This window comes from Neovison vison, chromosome 10 (assembly GCF_020171115.1).
Source record: "Neovison vison isolate M4711 chromosome 10, ASM_NN_V1, whole genome shotgun sequence".
Classification (NCBI taxonomy): domain Eukaryota; kingdom Metazoa; phylum Chordata; class Mammalia; order Carnivora; family Mustelidae; genus Neogale; species Neogale vison.
Window position 1 is genome coordinate 48478157 of NC_058100.1, and position 22483 is coordinate 48500639.

Consider the following 22483-nt stretch of genomic DNA (forward strand, 5'->3'; position numbering starts at 1 on the left):
TTCTCCCCATGGGACTTTAGGATTTTGACCGTCTTGTGCCACAGACTCTGGTCCCCTGCACCTGTCAGTGGACTGTGTCTTCTTCCTGATCTTTGCCCTTGGCTTGCCCTCTGGCCCATTATGTCCCTTCCCACAGCTCCCACCTTCCCACTTTCTTTTCTAGCCAGGGGCCCTTTCTGTGTCCTTCCCTTTCCTGTTTAACCTCCGCCAGCCATCTTCACACACAATCAGCCCTTCGAGGCATGGGTGCTCTTGGTCTCAGGGCCACAGGCTGCCAGAGGAAGCACAGCGCTGTGGTTTGACTCCAGATTCCAGAAAGTTACTTCCCTTCTCAATCCTTGGTGTTTCCCCATCTGTTAAATAGGAATTTTAATAGCGCTTATTACTTCCTAGGGTGCCTGTAATGGATTAAATGAGTCCACGGGTCTGAAAAACGACATACAGGGCTGGCACATAATTGGTCAATATACATTAATCATGGTGGTTATGAAAAGCACAAAGGCAAGGTGGATCCCCCTGGAGGTGCTGAAGGTTTGAGTTGTAGCTGGGGAAACAGAACATAGCATTTTGAACTGTGGTGTGTCCCATGACTAAGAAAGTACCTTTCCAGATAGAGCACGCAGAGGGCGTTAAGGGCTGACCTGGACGTCAGCTGCATGAAGCCAAAGGAGCGAGGTTTCTGTGCAGCATTTTAAGATCACCGTTGCAGTCTGGAACAAAGGCGGGGGAGGGGGGCGCACGAGGGCTAGAGGAGCACCTGCTCTGGCTCCCTCGTGCTTCTCCGCGCTTCACCCGTCCCCTTCGTCCTGGCGCTGCCCACCTTCACTACTTCTGCATCTCCCCCTTCTCGTCCACAGGGAATTTGCCAAAGAGAGAGAGAGAGTGGAGAACCGGAGAGCGTTCATGAAACTGCGGCGGCAGCAGCAGATTGAGCGCGAGCTGAATGGGTACCGCGCCTGGATAGACAAAGCAGGTGAGGTGAGGCGGGCTGCGCAGACCTCCCTGCAGACAGCCCCCTGCCCCTGACCCCACTGCTCTCGTTCACATGGGCCACCTCGGCCAGAGCACCGAGAGGCGCTGGCTGCCTCACCAGCTGTGTGGGTTCCCTGCTGGTCCCTCTTGCTTCCTCTGGGGTCTAACTGTCCCTGTTCTACCAAACACCTTCGTGAGGCCCGAATTTTAGCAAGGTGAGGTGAGTGAGAGGGAACAGAGCCCAGTCCTAGAGTGAGGTCGGGTGGCTAACATTTTACACTACTGCTAACAACAACAACAACAATAATAATAACACCAGCGGCAACAGCAATCCATTCATTCCACGAATATTTAGTGGGCGCTTGCTTCGTGTCAGCGCCTGTCTTAGGAACTTGGGATACGGCAGGAAGCCTCTTCTTGCAGAGCTCATTCCCCTCTAGCTGGGGAAGGCAGAGATAAAATGATAAATAAGTAACTTGTAAGAAGGTGACAAGTACACTGGAACACAGATCAGGGTAGGGTTATGGGGTGTGCGGTAGGTTGTGATTTTAAATAGGGAGGTCAGGGAGACCCATTTTGGGGGAGGACTTGAAGGAGCTGAGGCATAAGTCGTGGGAATGTCTGAGGGGATATTTCAGTGCCAAGGCTCTAGTGTGGAGGTTACAGGAAGGTTACAGGAGCAGAAGAAGGAATGAGTAAGGGGAGACAAGCAGGAAGACAGGGTGGGGGCAGTCATGGGAGGAGGAGGCTGACTTTATGGGCCACTGGAAGGGTTTGGGGTTTTCCTATAAGCGAGGTAAGAACCACTGGATGGTTTTGGGCAGGGGGCGGGGGAACATGGTCCGACTGATGATCTGGAGGGTGCTGCGCTGAAAGTAGACAGTGGGAGGGCAAGGTCAGAAGCAGGAATGTGGACGGCGAGGCCCCTGCAGTAAGCGAGTAATAGCGGATGGCGACAGCTGCTTGTTCCTATTCCCCGAGCCATCCCCTGTTCCTCACTACGAGGCTCAGCATCAGGAACAGTTCTTGCCCAGCCTTGAGGATAGGTCCAAACCGATCACGATTTTATTAAGCCACAGAGCCACCAGATTCAAGTTTGACTGTGGCTCCGCTGCTTATGAGAGGAATCGATCACCCTGTATCTGTCAGCAAAATGGATGCGTTTTCTTTCCTTATTATTTTAAAGATTGCATCACATGGCTGTTATATATCTTTATTTTCATCCTGAGCAAAGAGTAATTTATTTTAATAAAAAAATACACTTGACAGCATTTTTTTCCCTCCATTCCCCGTAGAAAGCAGAGCACAAATGTGAGGTCTCGCAGGAGAAATTTGGAATATGATTTGAGGCTTAGCTGCCTGAGCCTTACTCTGCTACCTAGAGCAGCTCTGGAATGACACCATGGCCCTCCCGTTCTAACCACCGACACACAAAAGCTCTCTTTCGGTTTTGGAGTCAACCTTTGATCACCTATCTGGGGTGAAAGTATGTGTATGGGACGAAAAGTGCCATTTCAAAGCCAGATTGAAAACCTCCTCCCAATTAGGACCATCTGCATTTCTTGGCTGCCTCTGGAGGCCTGCTCTGTGCCCACTGACGGCGCTTCCAAATTTGCCCTTTCTTCTCCGAGGCTCTCGTGGAGGGGAGGGGGGTGAACCTCTCCGCCTTCCTTCCAGAATGGTAGCTCAGCCTTACCGAGCAGATCTGCCTCCAGGTCTGGCAGGCAGTTTGAAGTTCCCCACCGTCCTTGGCTTCCTGGGCGGAGGAACCATCTGACAGACTGCCCCAGTGAGCAGCTAGTAGCAGAATCTGGCACAGACCCTCCCCAAGACCCCACTCGTGGTCAGGCAGCACGGGATGCTGTTCTCTGTGGCTCTGCTCTTTCCATACATGCAGAATTCCAAAGCTCTACTTTCTTCCAGTTGGCAAAGCCAGCTCTCTCCTTCTAAGAAAAAAGACGCACTGCGACGTCAAATTGTGCTTCCTGGCCCTTCCCTTTGCAAATGGGGTGTGAGTGAATCAGAGACATATGGGTTACATTTCCCTGGAAAGACACTCTCAAGTTCGAAAGAGAACTTGGCAAAAGGCAGTGGGGGAGGGGGGCAGCTCCACACCCAAAGCCCTCAAAGCGCTTCTCAGATACTCAGCAGCCCCACACAGCCTCCGTCTGCCTTGGGGATCCTCAGATCTGCCCACCCCAGCACCCAAGCACTGTACACAGCAGACGTGACCCCCTGGATGAGGTCATTCACGCTGCCACGAGGGTGATTTTAACGAGTGTCTGATTTTTAAATGATGCTCTCCTGAACGAACAGCGTGGGCTGTGCTTGACTTTAAAACCCTCTGTGTCTGCATAAAGGAGCATTCCACCAATAACACTTAACCTGTTCACTTAGAGTTTTGCCAGAGGCTGTACTTAAAAAAGAAAGCTAAACATTTATGACCTGGTATAATGTGCGCCCCCCCCAGTCCCAAAATATTCCCCTCCCTGGGAAGTACATTACATCCTCTCTGTTTTATATGCAGGTGGAATGATGGTAATGACTTTACCCTCTTCTGTTTGTCCTCTTATTTGTTAACAATTCCTTCAATTAAACCATTGTTTAATAGGGCCTGCTGCAAGCTTCTCCCGGCAGCTGGGATCTAAAGAGTGATTGCTCAAGGCCTCCGACAACCCCTCCTATGGCTGAGGTGGGGGCGGGGATCAAAATTCATCGGCATCACTCCCAAAGGGGACTCAGAATCCTTCCAGACATGGGACAGAAGGGCTAGTTTGTAAGTTTGGAGGGATGCTAGTGAGGTTTATTCTAAACAAGTCTTCCTGGAAAAGAATATCCCGCTAGTGTGGGCACGTCCTGGAAGGCAGGACTGTTCCTGGGGAGGTCATGAGGAGAATGCAAGGGACTGTTTGGTTCTTTTCCAAATACCAACAACCGGACTCCTCATTCCAACACTGGCCAGCATTTCAGTTCTCCATATGGGTGTCCCCAACAATTCAATTCAGTTCTGACACCAAATACCACCAGAAATTAGCACAGATCCCACAGGTTAGGGACTTAATCCCACGAGGCTGCCCTTGCTTCACACAGCACCTGTACACAGGGTGCCTAGGTGGTCTGCATTTTTGCCTGCCTGACTACAAATTTAGAGGGCTCCAGGTTTGATCATTCCTTGAATGACTTCCAGAACTCATGAAAATTATTCTTACTATCACCAATTGGTTACAAAGGATTTGACTCAGGAACAACCCAATGGAAGAGAAACCTAGAGGTAAAGGCAGAGAGCCTCCATGCCCCCTTCAGGCATATCATCCTGCCAGCACCTCGACGTGTTCACTACCTTGGAAGCTTCCTGAGCCCCATTATGTAGATTTTTTTGTTTTTTGGAAGTTTCCATTACATAGACATGCTTGATTAATTCATTGGCCATTGGCAATTAAACATTCTCAAGCCCCTCACCCATTCCGGGAGTTAGGAGAGGGAATGGGGCTGAAGGTTATAGCCAAATATGTGGTTGGTTTTTCTGGTGACCTGTCCAGATCCCCAGGTAACACAGTCCTCCCCCACAATGAGTCATCTTGTTTGCACACAGACGACAGTAAATTCCAAGGGCTTTGGAACTCTGTGCCAAGAAGGTGGACAAAGAATATTTGTTCGTTCTATCAGAGGCACGAATGTATGATGAGCCTAAGCCTCTTCCATTCAAGCAAGGCCGACTGTGGGATTGGGATAAGAGGAAGCAAGCCCACAAGCCCTGCTTCTCTGGGCCATTGTCATCTTCCTCTGCTCTTCCTCCAAGAAGCAGATGGGCTCAAAACATGGTCTCCCTCCTGAACGGGGTGGTAGATGCCTTGGTAAGCCTTGTACGTGCTGCAGACACAAAACACCAAGGAAGCTCCTGTTGCTAGAAGAAGGTTATGGAACCTGGGTAAAAGGAAAAACAGAAATGGAAAGTTTTCATTCCTACCAATTTAGGAGATTTCACTCCTACCAATGTAGTTTTAAAAAAAACGAGGTCTTGCTCACAAGTGTTATCAGACACAGAGCTGAGTTTTACCATCAGCCTCCAAGCGCCCCCTCATTACAGAACTTCCTTTCTGTTCTGATGTGCACTCAGGAGCTCCCTCTGTGACCCTGGCTGTCTTTCTGATGCTGGTGCCTGCACAGAGCTGTGAACTCTTTGCTCTCTCTCTCTCTCTCTCTGCTACCCTGGAACCACAGGGATTTTTCATTTTGCAAAATAATTTGACATTTACAGATAATTCACTAAACCATTTATTTCCATATAGAGGAAGTCATGCTTGCCGAAGAAAATAAAAATGCTGGGACGTCAGCCTTAGAAGGTAAGGCCGTGCTCTGGCACATGCCCGCATTTGTGCCCTCTTAGGCCGTGGCCATCTCTTGATAAAAGAGGAGGGGAAAAAAAAAAAAACTAAAAGAGGAGTGCCCTGGGATTTGAAATGAAAGTCTCCCTGTCATAAAATCTCTCATGCTTTAAAATGAAGGGAGTTGAGTCATGGATTTAAATGCTTTTTAAAATGATGGAAATGAACTCTTAGAGCTGCTTTGTTCTAGGGCATGTGATTGATACCGTACAATGAAAAGACCATCACACACCCAGTGGCACGTAAAGGGATCTCCTGTGAAAATTTTTGGGCATCCTCTTGGGACCACTTTCACAAGCGGAAGTAGTGTTGTTTTTGAAGAGCCAGAACAAATAGATAGGGAGCGCCTGTTTACCTACCGCGTGTAGATAAGGTCTAGCGAGGGTTCTGGAGCCCGTGTGTTTCGAGGTGCTGCTGAGCACGGGAGCCGTGCTTCTACAGACACTGGCAACTTCTGTAACCACGGCCCAGGGGGTGCGAGGCAGCTGCCTGTGTCACAGGAGCCCCTGACACACAGTCCTGAGCTTTGACCTGAATGATCTGGTTGTGCTCCTGGTCTTTCACTGGCCTCCCCCTTCCCTGGTGTAGTGCTTCGAAGGGCAACCATCAAAAGGAGCCGGACGGAGGCCATGACTCGGGACTCCAGCGATGAGCACTGCGTGGACATCTCCTCTGTGGGTGAGTGGAACCACTTGGGTCTTCTTTGACTTGTCTGAGCTCCCGTAAGAAGGACGATCCTGTCTTCGGAGAAGCACTACGAAGAGGAATAGAATCAAAAGAAGCCAGAATTCAGGGATGTAATTAAGGAAGGACTTGGAAATCGAATCTAGAGAAAAATGGACGATGAGGGTTAAGGCTAAGATCCCACCCAGATCCTTCAAGTGCGGCAGATGTCTCCTGTTTGCATCTAGAACTATCCGTCCTGGAGGTGATCATGAGAGCCAACTTTGGGCTATTGTTCAGAGGATTCCGGAGGACCTGTTGCTTCTAGTGACCCCCATTTGAGGACCTGCGATCATTTGCCTGACCACAGTGGGAGCGATCACCCACTCCCATGTGATAGTTCAACAAATTCCTACTGGCAGCTCTTAAATGGTTCCTCTTCAGTCCCAGGTTCTCTCAGATAGGCTGGCTACTGGCAGATTTAACGTCCCCAGGAAAAGGGATGGCAGATTTCTCCCTCCTCCTTCACTTCATCCTTAAAAGCAGACGAGGTGTGCAGAACCCGTTGCTGCTCTCGACTGCCGGGGGAGAAATCATCACAAATGCAGCAAAACGATTCCAGTGCCTGAAGCCTATTTAAAAGGAAAGGCCAGAGAGAAGCCCAATCTGTTAAAAACATAAATGGCCCCCTATTAGGATTCAGGACACCGGGTCCATGTCTGGTGGCGTGCCCAGGGAACCTTTCGGTTTCCTAGAATTGAGAGTGGCCAGTAAGGAAAAGCAGGGGTCTCTGCTACAGAAGCCACGTAGCTCACCCCATAGGGATGCCCTGGGCCTGTGATGTGGGGGTCGCCTAGCCCCCCAGGACTGAAGCTGTCCACCTCCCCCTTTGACTGCCTCCTTGCCATGGAGAGTAATCTGTCCTGCAGCCTCATTCTTCTTCCTTCCTTCGCTCCCCTTAGGCACCCCTCTCGCCCGAGCCAGCATCAAAAGTACAAAGGTGGACGGGGCCTCCTATTTCCGGCACAAAGAAAGGCTTCTGCGCATCTCTATCCGCCACATGGTTAAATCCCAGGTGTTCTACTGGATCGTGCTGAGCCTCGTGGCTCTCAACACCGCCTGCGTGGCCATCGTCCATCACAACCAGCCCCAGTGGCTCACGCATCTTCTCTGTAAGTGGCCAGTGAGCGCTGGCCAGCATGGTGCAGCTGGATTCGGGTGTGAACACGAGCAGACGGGCATCCTGCTGGGCCCGGCAGTACTCTTGGTGGGGAGGGCAGCGTTGGTTGCCTCAAGGGGTGGGGATATCACAGCACTGGTCCCCTTGTCGTTCATGATCAAATTGGATGAATCTTTTCCTGATAAGACCACAAAATGGGGTTAGCCTTGGGTACTCTAAGGCTTTCACTGAATATCATAAGGAGACTAAATGGTGTAGAGCGTTTTGGTCACCTAAGTCCTGGGGAGAAAGTTCTTAGGCCAGTGGTTACTTCTAGTAGACCAAGACGGGAACGTCTAGGTCGGCTCTGGGCAGGGCTGCCACTGGTGCAAGTGGGGATCCAGGGTGTTGGCACAGGTGGGTGTGTGTAGGGCGAATCCTGCTCTTTCATCAGTGCCATGGTAAAGCCCTTTCTTTCTCTCCTGAGAGCCATATACCATTTAAAGGCCAGTGACAAGCCCATCCGTTGAGAGAGAGCAAAGCTGATGTGTGGAGTGTGCCTGGGCCCCCCAGGTCAGAGTGTATCCAGATATCATCAGGTTTTTCCTGCGGTTGACCTGATATGGTCACCGAATGTCTTTGCCTTTGTGTCCTGCTGGCGTTGAGGGCTCCTCCGCAAGGTTCAGGAGGTTGGGCTGGAGGACGCGGGAGCCCATGGCATCTACAAAACAAATGCTTCTGCTCTTGATGCTTTCAGACTATGCAGAGTTTTTGTTTCTGGGACTGTTCCTCTTGGAGATGTCCCTGAAGATGTATGGCATGGGGCCTCGACTTTATTTTCACTCTTCATTCAACTGCTTTGATTTTGGGGTAAGTGGTCCCGAGCCCACGTATCCTCCTGCTTCACGTTGATATGCCACAGTTTGAGATAAGCATTTCGCTCCACTGCTCAGCATGAAGCACTGAAATCAGAATTTAAAAAGGGAACTAAGTAAGCTAGCTAAAGGGAGGGCAGGAATAAAGGAATCCTTCCCATACAAGGATTTGTTTGTTTGCTGGTTTAAAGCTCTTATATTTCTGATGTTTTTGTTGAAGGGTAACATGCACACCATTGTGTACACTTAAGTGTAGAGCTGAATGAATTCGACAGAGCTGCCCATAGCAAGCTTTTAACCACTTGCTGACTTGGGGGAAGCCTGAGAGAGAACAAAGGAACTGATTCCAGAAGGTGGCTCAGTAAAAAAGAGAAACTTATATACTTGTTTTGTTTTGTTTTTTAGTTCAGTTTAAAATTGGGAAAATTATCTAGATACACCCTCATGCAAACATGTGCATTCACACACACACACACACACACATATATATATACACACGCTCAGTCACTCCTCCCTTAGCAGGTTTCCACATAGACCATTTCATCCAGTGTTCACTTCCTAAATGATGTTGATACGTAAATGTGTGCCTATCTAACCATCTTCAAGATGTTCTGACATACCGGTCCTCCCACTCCGCTCAGGACTCCTAGCCTCTGTTACAGATTCCATTTGCAGATGAGTGAAGAGAGAACATCGTGTGCAAGTTCATATACCCAGTTAGCAGCAGAACAAGGTTGCAAAACTTTGGGTTCCTGAACCACTTCTCTTTCTGCCAAACCCATTTCTATTCCTGCCAGTTCTTTAGTTAGGTGCTAACGATTCTGAGCCCTTGCCAATCTGCATTTTTCACTTGAAACATATGCTTCTGGGTATGGGCAATTTTCAGGCACAACAGCTAGTGAAAGACCATTCCCTATATACGTACTTTTCAGCATTGCAGCAAGGATTAATTTTTGTCACTTCTCCTAGTGCATTGTGTAGAACATAGTAGACATTCAGTGAACATATAAAGACCCAATTGTTAATTGGACATCGCTCCTTCCTACAGCGATCAGAATCTATATGCCATCAACTAGTTATGTCGCACTGGGATGTGTGGGACCTGAGTGACTGAAAGATACTTCACATATGGGTGACTGAACCGTTCTTGGTAGAAATAAATTCTAGGACAGTGAGAGAATGTGGACCTCCTCTGAGGTTTTTACATCGAAATGCAACCTGTATTAACTTAAATTTGTTTTGTTGCTTCGAGTACCACTCTTTTGTGGGTTTGTTCAAGGTGTTATTATGTAAGAAGAGTTGTGGCTCTCAGGTTTGTGCAGAAGCAGTGACTGGCTCTGGTAGCTTCCACTAAGGACAGAGCAGCAGTCAGTGAACCAGTCTCCAGCATGAAGGAGTGACGTCAGGAAGGGGAATGGAGAGCAGTGTGGAGGGAGGCAGTAGAGTCTCATTTTCCCTCAGCAGCCTTCACAAATAGGTGGTTTTGTTGGAGTTGTGCTGGGTGGGGAGGGGAGAGTTTTAATTTCACTGTAGCGCAGTGACAGGTGTTGACTGCTGAATGCCAGAAGGCTCCTCTCTTCTCCTCCTTCTCCTCACTGTGGCTGGGTTTGGCTCTTTAGGTCACAGTGGGGAGTATCTTTGAAGTGGTCTGGGCAATCTTCAGACCTGGTACATCTTTTGGAATCAGTGTCTTGCGAGCTCTCCGGCTTCTAAGAATATTTAAAATAACCAAGTAAGTGATCAGAATCTGGACTCCTCCCAACCACCTGTGAGAGTGGATGCTACTCTCTTCCTTAGTATATTTCCTTCCATCCCCTTTTCTCCTTTGCCACGTGTTCCCCTTACCACGTCCCCTACTCTGTTCTTCAGCACCGCTTCCTCCAAAAATCAGACCAGAAAAATACCTTTGATACCAGATCCCATGCCACACTCCCAAGGGGAGACTCATTGTTGCTGACATCTCTCCTGCACACAAGTTTACAAATGCAGCCTGTTTCATAGACTACCAGGCAGCTGGACTTGGGGATAATTTTAAATTCAGCGTTCACTGCTGTAATGTTTGGATTTTGTAGGTATTGGGCCTCTCTGCGAAATCTGGTGGTCTCCTTGATGAGTTCTATGAAGTCTATCATCAGTTTGCTCTTCCTCCTCTTCCTCTTCATCGTTGTCTTTGCTCTCCTAGGAATGCAGCTGTTCGGAGGCAGGTAAGCACCAATGAACTTTCCATTCAAAGGAGCCTCAAAACCCAGTCTTCAGCCTGTGAGCAGGAGGGCTTCTAATGTGGTCACCATGCCACCATTCTGTTTGCTTTGGCCCACATCAACCACTGTGTGTGTGTGTGTGTGTGTGTGTGTGTGTATAAAACCAATGTCTCTGCTTCTAATCTTTTCACACGGTACAGGGTTCTGGATCTGGAGACCCCTCTCTTTGGAGCTGTCCCTAAAATAAAATGTACAGTGTGGGGCCTTATAAATCAAGATCAGTCCAAACCCCATCTCATAATCTGTACCTTCAAAGTGCACAGCCCACCAGTAATAGTCACTATAATACCATCTTCATAAATTACATGGAATGGGGAGAAATTAGGGAAGAAAAGGATATGGAGAAAGGGTAAAAGAAGTGACAAAGAGGTAAGAGAAAACTTGGTATGTGAAATTTTCATTTTATTTTTCTCTCCGAACTTCCTTTTCAGGTTTAACTTTAATGACGGGACTCCTTCGGCAAACTTTGACACCTTCCCTGCAGCCATCATGACTGTATTTCAGGTATGAGGCCAACTGGCAGTTAAAAATATTATGTAGGATCTTTTGGAGCTCACACCGAAAAATGATATGTTAGGAGAATCCTACTTTAACACCCCAGGCTCGTCCCAGGCAACTGGAACTCTTGTTGAGTAATTATCATCACAATAATTCCTAGAATTTGTGTAGCTACATTCTTACCAATAATAGAAAAGCTCTATCATGATTGCATTATTGGCCTTTTTACTATACTTGTGAGTTTACAAGAGATATTAAGGCAAAGACATTCAGTAACTTACAATATTTATGACCACCATCAAGTGGACTTTATTCCAGGAATGCAAGGATGGTTCAGCATGCACAAATTAATCAATGTGATCCACCACATTACCAAAATAAAGGATAAGAATCATAGATTATTTGAATAGATGCAGAAAAAAATTTAATAAAATTTAACATTCATTCATGATAAAATTCTCAGTGAAGTAGGTATGGAAGGACCCTACCTCAACATAATAAAAGCCATACGTGACAAATCCACAGCCAAATCATACTCAATGGTGAAAAGCTGAAGGCTTTTTCTCTAAGACTAGGAATAAGACAAGGATGTATACTTGCACCACTTTTATTCTGCATAGTGCTGGAAGTCCTAGCCACAGCAATCAGACAAGAAAAAGAAATAAAAATCATCCAGATTGGTAAGGAAGAAGTAAAACTGTCATATCACATTTATGGTTTTTTGAAATTGGAAGCATCTTCTGACCCATATGTCCATTTAATGAATTATTTTTTCAACCCACCTCATTCCCCCCCCCCAAAAATATGTTTTTAAATCATGGAGGAAAACTAAAAAATCAGCAATGCGAGAGCTAAAGAAAACACTGTTTATCTAGACTTTGAGGCTAAACCAGAACTCAGGTTTCTGGAACTGGAGCCCAAGAGATTCTTTCTAATAATGCTTCTGTCCCAAGAACTTTATCTTAGCTCTCCTTGGATGGACTGGTAGTGACTAGACCACCTGATCTGTGTAGTTTCTTTAGGTCTGGCAAAGCTGGAAGTGGAGGGACTCTGTAGTCAGACTCAGAATAGAATCTTCCCTTGTGATGCTCTCTTTCCATTTTCAACATCTAAAATTATCTTCCTTATCAGAAGAAAGTTTGTAATTATTCATGTAAGTGACTTTATTTTTCTCCCTGGAAGAATGGCCAAGCAAGAGGCCAGAATTTTCCTTTTTACATTGGCCCCATTTTCTCAACCAACCCAAATCTCTGACTTGCCTGTTGTTTGCTTTACATAGATCCTAACAGGGGAGGACTGGAATGAGGTGATGTACAATGGGATCCGCTCCCAGGGTGGAGTCAGCTCAGGCATGTGGTCAGCTATCTATTTCATTGTGCTCACGTTGTTTGGAAACTGTATCCTTTTTAAGATAGTCCTCTTCATGCTGCCTGCCTGCCTGGACCAGCATTGAGGAGGTTGGTTGTGGTGGTGGTGTAGAGTTGGGTGGGAATTTTTTTGGGGGGAGGATTCAGGATATTACTTGGTATACTAAGAGAAACAAGGATTCAGATCTTTTTTTTTTTTTTTTTTAGATTTTATTTATTTATTTGACAGAGAAGGATCACAAGTAGGCAGAGCAGCAGGCAGAGAGAGGGGGAAGTAGGCTCCCTACTGAGCAGAGAGTCCAATGTGGGGGCTTGATCCCAGGACCCTGAGATCATGACCTGAGCTGAAGGCTGAGGCTTAACCCACTGAGCCATCCAGCCACCCCAAGCATTCTGATCTTAAGGAGATTATATACTAGTTGGGTAAAGAAGACAAATGTAGACAAAGGAGATAAAGTATTATCCAAATCTTCAGCATACACTAAAAATAACATGTGAAGCTCTTATACTGAGTAGTTGGAAATACTATCAGCTGGGGAAAATAAGAGGTGACAAAGATAACTGTTAGGCTGAAATAGTGGCCACATTGTAATATTAATAAATTAATTACATGTTAATATAGAACAGGACCTGCACATGGTAAGATCTCAGAAATATCAGTATTATGATTAATGATGTTGCTATTTAGCATAGCTAACATTTATTGTATTTGTGATATTCATGAGAGCCTGTACTAAATGTTTTATAGGAACTAGTTCATCTGACCCATGACTTAGAAGAAGTAAGTCAAACAATTATTAAATTGTACGGGGAGATTGGAAATCAAGTCCATTTAATTCCCAAATCCATACCTGGTCATAGGACCTAGACTGGGAAGATTTAGGTTTTAATCTCAGCAATTCTGTTTACCAGCTTTGTGGCCTGGGGAAAGTCCCCTAATCTGCCTGAGCTTTTAGTTTTCAACTCTGTAAGGAGGATAACAGCATCGATTCCTTTATTAGTTGTGAATAGTAAGTGAGATCATTTATTTGGATAAATAGCACCTTATGTACTAAAGACTTCTACACAATCACTAGATGTTTGTGGGAGATGGGACTTCCCTTGAAATGGCACTAGTGGAGTAAGAAGGGAGAGCCATGTGATGTAGCTGTACTTCTGCTTTTCCCGTATTCTCATGGAGACAAGCTACTCCTTTAACTTCTCTGCCCCGAAAATTTCTAGGGCCCAGAGCGGACTGTGAACCAAACATGAGACACCCATAGGAGGAAAGTTATGCAGTGGGTCACAGAAAAGGAAGTCCAGTTTGTGACAATGGCACCTTGATTTCCCTGTTCCTCTGAGGGTAGTCAGACCTAGACTTTGATGCTAAAACCAGCTCTATATTCTGCAACACCGGGACCTCAAAGACCGTTGGAATATTGGGACTTCAGTGGCTAGAGCTTGGAATGGAAATGGGTTCCATAATGATCTTGTGTGCTCCATGACATTTTTGTTGAATAAAATATGGAAGTCTTCTAAGATAAGAAGAATGAGAGAACTTAGCATTCCATTATTGAGAGCCATTCAGTGATGGGTCTGTGGACTCTTACTTACTTCTTTTCACCTTTAAGATCAGAGTAGGATATTGGTCTGGGTGGGCTTCAATTCTAGCTTCCCAGAAAGGAGAGGTAAACTCCAGCATTGAGCTCCCTAACATCACATTGTGCCAGATTCAATATTGCTATGAGTGGAGGCCATAAGTGTCTAAAGGCCCCCTTACTCCAACTTGGCCCCTGAGTGGTTGGATTCAGCTATCTCCGTGTCCTAGGCAAAGAGAAGATCTGTGGAAGGAAGAAGAGATACTCTCCTTCAGACAGAGCTGCATAACCTCTGCCTAACTGATGCCATGGGGTAGCTTCTTTTCCTGCTGGATCTCAGATGGCAAAGACCTTGAGGAAACCCTCTCAGTCTTGCTGAAGCCTTTTGGTTTTCTTACTTGCCCATCCTTAACCCATCACCCCAGACACACTGCTGAATGTGTTCTTGGCCATTGCTGTGGACAATCTGGCCAATGCGCAGGAGCTGACCAAGGTAAGCATTCTCTGCAGATCTCATGGTTTTCTTGTGCCATTGAGCATTTCATCTAGAGCATGGAAATGCTGTAGCTGCTTTGCATACCTCACAGGATCATTGTTAGGATCCAGTAAAATACTCTACATGGGAGACTAGAGCAGGCTGAGAAGAAGTGTGTTCTTAGTAGCTCTAGTCATTTCACCTGAACTGGCTTTCCCCAGTGTCGTTACAAAGAGGGGACACCTACACCAGGAATGGAGGTGAGGGGATGAGGTCCTTGCCTGATCACCTGGGGTGAGGCCACTTAGCTGGGCAGGAGAAAGGGCACGAGTAGAGGCACAGCCTTAACAATGTACTCTGGACAGGTCTGGCTGGAAGGGCCCTGTTCCATTCCTTGCAGGCACTGCAAAACATCTGAGATGTGTCAGCTCCATTTTCTGACCTCCACCGCCATGCGCTCCACTAGGGGCTAGAGCTTAGGGTAGAATCCCACGGCTTTCCTGAGAAACTGTGGGGAAGCCTATGGGGCAGGCTGGAGACCAGAACTACTGGCCATGCCAGGCTGTGGAGGCTTCTGTCTCCCACCCGAGGTCTCTGAGCCAACCCACCCTCCTCCTGCCTTGTTTAAGGTCCTTTCCTGCCTTCCTCGTCTTACCTGGTGTCCCGAACTTGTGGGGAGAGCCAGGGGAGCTATTCTCCTTCATGGGGCTCCCAGGCAAAGCCATCTCTGCTTTGTGTCTAGGATGAGCAAGAAGAAGAGGAGGCTTTCAACCAGAAACATGCACTGCAGAAGGCCAAGGAGGTCAGCCCGATGTCTGCACCCAACATGCCTTCTATCGAGTGAGTTGGCTGTCCCCACTTAACTGACCCCTGGGCTCCTGTGCTAACAGCCAATTCATCCGCTCCAAATGGTATATTATCAGAGGATGCCTCCTCCGTGCTGGGAAATGTCCTTAGGATACAGCAGTGAACAAGACAGCGTCTTCTCATGGAGTTTTATTTTAGTGAGAGAGATAATAGACGTGTAAATGATTTTAGGTGGTGATCACTGCTCTAAGGCACATAGAACAAGATAACACAGAGGAAAAAGAATTGGATAGAGTACTTACAGGCAGCCTGGGAGGGATTCTTTGAAGAGGTGAAATTCAAGCAGGGATCTGTACGAGAAGGCGGTCATGTGACATCAGAAAGGAAGAGCTTTCTCCAGCGAGGGTGCGGGGTGGCTGGTGGGCACAGAGCAAGGAGAAATAGAAGGAGACACGGCCAGGAAGATCCTGGAGTCCCAGCTAAAGGGTCTTAGCTTTTTTTCTAATTGCAGCCGTGGAGGGTCTAAGGCAGAAGAATGGATACTATATGACCTATGCTTTTTTAAAAACATATATTATTTATTTATTTGAGACAGAGCATGCGAAGGGGGAGGGGCAGAAGGAGAGGGAGGAGCAGACTTCCTGCTCAGCAGGGAACTGGATGTGGGGCCTGGTTCTAGGACCCTGAGATTGTGACTTGAGCCCAAGGCAGACACTTAATCGACTGAACCACCCAGGTGCCTCATATAGAATGATATATGCTTTAAAAGGTCGCTCTGCTCTATGAAGAAGGGCCCAGGGTGGAGGCAGGGAGACAGAGGGTTGGCTATAAGAGTAAAGTAGGTGACAGTAGTGGTGGTTGAAACCATAGCAGTGGAGGAGATGAGAATCCCATTCAGTCTGTGCTTTGGAGGGAGGACCAATAGGAAGAGGTGATGGGTTAAATGGGATGGGGGTGGGGATAAGAAGAAGAAAAAAGAAATATTTCTCTCATGTTTTAAGTTTTGATGCCTAAGCAACTAGGTGCTGGTACTTCCTGAGAGTCTGGAGAACAGTGGAAATCCAAGGTTCATTTTGGCCACAATAAATCTGAGATGCTTAGAGAACATCTAAATGAAGATGCTGAATAGGCCATTGGTTACATGAGGGCGAAGCTCGAAAGAAAAGTCCGTGTTGGAAATGAGGAGTTGGGGGGAGCCATTTGTATTTGGACAGTATTAAGCTCTCAGCACGGGTGAGCTGGTGGAGAGTTGTCATGGAGACAGGGTTGTTCAGGACAGAGGCCCTGAGCTCTCCTGTGCCTCGAGGTCTGGCAGAGGAGAAACCGGCAGAGGACACAGGGAGCAATTAGGAGTAGAAAGAAAGGACAGGGAAGTGTCCTATCATGGGGACCTAGAGAAGAGAACTCTTCAGGAAGGCACAAGTGGACAGTGCAGCCAAATACCATTGAAAGATCACATAAGCTGAGGACAGAAAAGGGGCCATTGGGTTTGGCAAAATGAATGTTGTTAGCAACCTTCAGTTTCAGTGGCCCAGTGGGAACAGAATCCAGCTGGAGTGGGTTAGGGAGAGACTGGCCAATGATAGTGGAGCAACGAGCGTAGACTTAAAGGATTTAGCTGGACCTGAAGTTGCTGGCAGAACTCACAAGGCGTGGGCCTGGTGTAGAGCCGGAGGAAGGTGTTGGAGGAGGAGCTGAGAATCCCGTTTGTGGCTTCTGAGCCTCTGTGAGGTCTGGGTGGGTGGCCCTGGGAATGGATGAGGAGGCTTTGAGGCCCCTGGGAGGTGCAACTCTACCCGGATACTAGACCCTGTCATCTACTACTTGAATCTGGTTGGGGAGAAGCCTTTCTTCGTCAAGTGCTCATGGGAAGGGCTCTGAATGTCCTCTGCCTTGCCCTTTAGAATCATCCCAGAGTTATATGTGGGGCCCTTCTTCCCCTGGATGGTCATCATCTTGCCCTCACCTTTCAAAACTGAAGGCCTGGCCTCCAAGCCCCTTCTCCTTGAGCGAGGAAAAAAAATCGGCCCTCAAACTTTGTTAATGATTAATGGAGAAAGGCAGAGCAACTCCTTCCCCTCTGGAATAATCTCTGGGCCTTGAGTCGTTCCTTCCCCACCTTCCCTGCACTCATGAGTTTGGGTTAAAAATATACACACACAGGTATGCAAACATGCGGATGGGGAGGGCTGGCTGTCACTTAGGAGTGGGTGGTTCTATTTACTGAGATGAAGAAGCAGGGGAAGAGTGGGTTTGGAGATGTGAGTTGGGAAGATGCTTGGCCCAGAGTAGAAACTCACTATTTGTGGAATGAAAGAATGAATGAAATGCTGGTAGACATAGGGCTGTAGGCAGTGAGCTGTGTGTGTGTCTGGGCACGGTGAGGTGGAAGAAGGTGCTACAACCATCCAAGATGAGCGGAGATCTAGCTCTGGTCGCACAGCAGGTGCTGCTGGTGGGAGCGATGTCAGGGTGGGTGGGTGCTACTCCGGAGTGCAGGCAGGACCCCTGATTTCTGGACTACCGGACAACCGAGGAGGTGGGTGTCCATAGAGAAACCTGAAAAGAGCATTGTCACAAGTCAGGAGGTCTGAGGGCTGGTTCTGTCACTCCCATGCTCAGTGTCCTTGGACAGAGAGCCACTTAGGATCCTAGAAACTCTGTCAGCCCATCTTTGAAATGGGAAGGATGCCGCTGTCCTTCCTGATCCACAAGGTTAATGTCAGGTGTATGTGAGGTCACGTATGCATGAGTTGGAGCGATGTCGGTGCTTCTCTGTGTGATTTTTAGGAGTGAAGGTGTATTAATGATGGGCTGTGAATTGGGATATGTGTATGTGTGAGTGGAGAAGTGGAGTTTGAAGTGTGTATCTGGTCTGTATGGGAATTAAAAGTTGGGTCTCTCTTTGCCTGGCCTGTGTGTGTGTGTGTGTGTGTGTGTGTGCGCGCGCACATGTGTGCGTACATGAGAAAGAGAATTCTTCCATGTACTTAAACTCTTGACTCATGTGCTTCTGGAGAGCTGATACTTGAGTATTGGAAAATTTGCAAAGAGATGGTAGCATCTGCTTCCCCTAGTGGGTGTGCATGCTGCCTGGCTAGAGTGGGTCCTTCTCGTTCTGTGTGCTACCCAGGCTTGGCACTGGCACCCCACGTGGGCCTCCTCACACGGCAGCTGCCTCTGCTGAGGGCTGCACACAGTTGGGGTGCTTGCAGTCCTCTCCACAGTGATGTCTGCACCCACCCCGTGGATGCTCGTACACACTGTGCCTCTTCCAGATGCCAAGTGAGGCTCCCAGGGGCTGCCTCTCCTCCCTCAGCCCACCCATGTCTCAGGCTTCCGTGTGGCTGTGGGACATGGCAGTTGAGCAGTGCTGCTCGGCCTAGCACGTTCTCCATTGGTCAGGGAGGGAGCAGCAGTTGCCAAGCATGTCCCAGGTTGAGGCCAGACTGGGTGTGTCAGCCCACATTGGGGGCGGGCTTGCTCCACGGGTGTTCCACATGTGTCGTCCTCCACTGGAGCATGGACATGACCCCAAGAGCTTCATTTCTAGGAGTCCCGTTTGCCTTTGGGGGTAATGCCCACACCCTGCCGGTCTGACCTTCTCTGGACCTTGGAAAGGGAAGGACACAGCATGTGTGTATCTGGAGAAAGATTTTTTCCCCCCTGTGCATGGCTGAGAAGGCTGACACGATGCTTTCCCTGGCTGACCAGACGGAGTCTGGAAGACCCCTGGCCAGGGTCACTGTGTTGCACAGTTGCAGGGCTGTCGCACGTATCCTGAAGTACACGGGCAGCAGCCCACGGCACGGGGACCCTGCCTGTGGCTGTGGGCTGCTCTGTGGCTCTGATGGCCTGCATGGCGAGGCACCTGTTTCTGCATGAGTGCAGTGCCTGGACTGAGGAGCTGGGGAGTCACACCCATGTGTGAATCCTAGACGTGACTGGGGGAAATACCACTCATGCAAGTTTGTAGGATTTCCAGAATAGATCTCGTAAGGGCAGTTCGGGGCAAGTGTGGGGGCCTGTGGGGCATGAAGACAGAGCACCTGAAGCCGTGTCCCCCATGAGATAAGACACCCTGAGTGTCTGCATGTGCGCTTCCCACACCAGATCCGCGTGTCTGCACACAGTGAGGCAACAAAGGTCACTCCCAGGGCAAGTTGAAGGTTAGGAGCCTCCTGAGGGCAGCAGGCATGTGGAGAACGTGTGGGCACCTAGAGGACCCTGTGCCTCTCCCTGGAAACTGGCTGGTGGCTGTGGGGCTTGTGGTTCCGAGAGGTGGGGGTGAACTGAACCTGTTCGTTTTTCTTTCCCAGAAGAGACAGAAGGCGAAGACACCACATGTCGATGTGGGAGCCACGCAGCAGCCACCTGTATGTGTGTACCGGTCTGCGTGTCTGTGAGCGGTTCTGTGTGTGTGTGGGGACGCCGTGTCTCCGCCCCCACCGCGGACACAGTGGCGCCTGGTGTGCATGTCAGCGTGTGCCGTGGTGTGTGCGTGTGTTCCGTGGACACTGTCCTCCGCACCTCTCCACTTGTGCTCAGTTCAGTGTGTGTCTACGGTACGTGACCCCGTGTGTCGTGCCCTTCTCCGTGCGGCCTGCGAGCGGGCACGCGGCGGCGTGCTTCCTCCGCGTGGGCGCGCGGGCCCCACCTGTGGGCCCGCGTGGGGCCCTCCGCGGGGATGCGCGTGGGCACGTGTGAGCGGAAGTAGTGACGAGCCTCCCGCCCGCAGGAGCTCAGCCCCGTGCGCGTCACCGTGCGCGGGCCCGCGGCCGCGTGCGGGCTCGCCCAGGCCCTGAGCGGAGGCGTGCGGCAGGGGGCTTGAGAGGCAGCCGCCGGCGCTCTCGGCACACGCGGTCCCGTGGTTTCCATTAGCCGCCGTGGAAGAGAGCCACGGCACGCCTGTTCTCTGAGGGGGATGCCAGCCCGGGTCCGCTAGTCACCGCCGTCAGCTGTCCTCTCAGAGGATCCCGCCGCTGTGCTTCTCAGCCTGTGTCCCCCCCACTCCCGGCTGTCATCTGAGGGGCAGAGGACAGGGACAGCAGGGGGAACAAAGGTCTCTGACCCGGCATTAAGGGCCAGTGCGGAGCACAGGGTGGGTGTAGTTGGATGTCCTGAGGGCAAAGGAGAGCAGGGGAGTGCAGACCGGGTGAGCCTTAGTACCACTGTCCTGCAGGCCGCGGGGGCTCCATCCAGGGCTCGCGCCCGCCCACCCCCGCGGCTGCGGAGCAGGGAGGACAGTGGGAAGCCCCGCACGCTAGGAGGTGCTGCTCCAACGGCCTCCTCGGGCGTGGCCCACTCTGCTCCTTGCCTCTCTCTGTGCTTCCTGTCTGCAGGTGCGGGGCTCTCCCGTTTGCTGCCCCCCCATGTGTCCCGCCCCTTTGCCGTGGCCGCTGAGGGCGGGTCTGCACCTCAGTGGCTCCCTGCCTCGCCTCCGGCTGTCCGGCTCTGACCCGGGTCCTCGCCCTTTTCCCTTTGGCAGGAGGGAGCGGAGGCGCCGGCACCACATGTCGGTGTGGGAGCAGCGCACCAGCCAGCTGCGAAGGCACATGCAGATGTCCAGCCAGGAGGCCCTCAATAAAGAGGAGGCCCCACCAATGAACCCCCTCAACCCCCTCAACCCGCTGAGCCCCCTCAACCCACTCAATGCCCACCCCAGCCTCTACCGGAGACCCAGGCCCATCGAGGGTCTGGGCCTGGGCCTGGAGAAGTGTGAGGAGGAGCGCATCAGCCGCGGGGGGTCCCTCAAGGGGGATGGAGGGGACCTGTCGAGTGCCCTGGACAACCAGAGGAGCCCCCTGTCCCTGGGCAAACGGGAGCCACCGTGGCTGGCCCGGCCCTGTCATGGCCACTGTGACCCGACCCAGCAGGAGGCTGGGGGAGGGGAGACCGTGGTGACCTTCGAGGACCGCGCCAGGCACAGGCAGAGCCAGAGGCGCAGCCGGCACCGTCGCGTCAGGACAGAAGGCAAAGAGCTCTCCTCCACCTCTCGGAGCCGGTCGGCCAGCCAGGAGCGGAGTCTGGATGAAGGGGTGGCCACCGACGGGGAGAAGGACCGCGAGTCCAGGGGCAGCCACACGGGCAAGGAACCCACAATCCAGGAAGAGGAGAGAAGCCAAGACTTGAGGAGGTAGGGTGGTCACAGGAGTGCCCCGGAGGCATCTAGCCCTGCTGGTGAGGATTCTCCAGGACAATCCTATCTGACCCTCCGTTTTCCCTTTTACAAAACGGAGCGGATGCTAACACCCCCTTCGTCAGGTGTGCGTGGCTATGATAGGTGATGGACTCTGTTCCCTTGAAAACCAGCGTCTGTTCTTCTAGGGCATCTCCTGTTGGGAGCGGGTCACAGGTGGGTGGACCAGAAGAAGTCCTGAACACTGCCTGGGGGTCTTAGCTGCCCCCCCACCCCGGGTGGGTCGGGGTGGGAGACAGCAGATACCATGCTCTCCAGCAAGGCTCTTCGGGCTTCCCTCACCTTCCCCTCTTGTCTGGCTCACCCACCACTTGAGAACAGCTTCTTCCTATCTGAGCACCAGCAGTCTCCTCCTCTGTCCCTCCAGGACCAACAGTCTCATGGTGCCCAGAGGCTGCGGGCTGGCAGGAGCCCTCGATGAGGCCAACACGCCTCTGGTCCAGCCCGAGCCGGAGCTGGAAATGGGGAAGGACACGGTGCTGACGGAGCAGGAGGCGGAGGGCAGCAGCGAGCAAGCCCTGCTGGGCGATGTGCAGCTGGATATTGGCCGGGCCATCAGCCAGAGTGAGCCTGACCTCTCCTGCACCACGGCCAACACAGACAAGGCCAACACCGACAGCACCAGCGTCACCGTCGCCATCCCAGACGTGGGCCCCTTGGTGGACTCAACTGTAGTTCACAGTGAGAACGCAGTCCCTGTCCCCTTTGAACCTCACTGCCCATCCCACCCCGGGGGCTGGGGACCATTGTGGCTCTGGAGTCACCCAGCAAGGCTATGGGGAAAATCCCACCAGCAGGATGAAGTCATTCATCAGCAAGTAAACGATAGCAGTGGTTTTAGCTTGGTTTGCAGGAAAAACAAGTTGGCATTTTCTCCACCTTAAGCTTTGCCCATAAAATTTCATTCAACCTTGGCCCTGGTGACCACCATAGAGCCTTCAGCGAGATCACATGTGGTTTTGTACCCAGATATATGTTCAGCTGTTTGACTTGTAGTGTGAATATTTGGTGGTGGTCTCTAGGACCTCTGAGGTGCCCTGTCACTTGGACAGCTTAGGGAACCTCTGAAGGAGCAGGAGATGGCCCAGAGCTGCTCAGTGTGGCTTCCACAAACCTCTGCTTCTCCCAGAGACTCAGGTTGTCAGCCCAGTGAAAGCATTGAATTGGGTGATCTCTGAGGTCTTTCTCAGCACTAACATTTTAGGAATCTGTTACTCTTATCTACTCTTTTCTCCAAGGAGGTTT

The 22483-nt window shown here is 50.3% G+C and overlaps 1 protein-coding gene across 6 annotated transcripts in view; it reads left to right on the forward strand.

The window, feature by feature from the left end:
• Positions 1 to 22483, forward strand: part of CACNA1E (calcium voltage-gated channel subunit alpha1 E) — a 339348-nt gene that overhangs the window by 239164 nt on the left and 77701 nt on the right. For 3 of the 6 annotated variants that reach the window (XR_006386630.1, XM_044267234.1, XM_044267236.1), the window contains 14 exons: positions 858 to 973; positions 5262 to 5315; positions 5946 to 6035; positions 6983 to 7192; positions 7937 to 8049; positions 9674 to 9786; positions 10127 to 10258; positions 10747 to 10819; positions 12093 to 12210; positions 14183 to 14250; positions 14975 to 15072; positions 19359 to 19415; positions 20528 to 21175; positions 21606 to 21919. Coding sequence is in view for 5 of the 6 variants with exons in the window: in XM_044267234.1 (XP_044123169.1) it covers positions 858 to 973; positions 5262 to 5315; positions 5946 to 6035; positions 6983 to 7192; positions 7937 to 8049; positions 9674 to 9786; positions 10127 to 10258; positions 10747 to 10819; positions 12093 to 12210; positions 14183 to 14250; positions 14975 to 15072; positions 19359 to 19415; positions 20528 to 21175; positions 21606 to 21919 (2204 nt within the window). In the remaining variant the exon portion in view is untranslated. The remainder of the gene's footprint in view (positions 1 to 857; positions 974 to 5261; positions 5316 to 5945; positions 6036 to 6982; positions 7193 to 7936; positions 8050 to 9673; positions 9787 to 10126; positions 10259 to 10746; positions 10820 to 12092; positions 12211 to 14182; positions 14251 to 14974; positions 15073 to 19358; positions 19416 to 20527; positions 21176 to 21605; positions 21920 to 22483) is intronic. The other 3 variants (XM_044267235.1, XM_044267238.1, XM_044267239.1) reach the window with 2 other exon arrangements.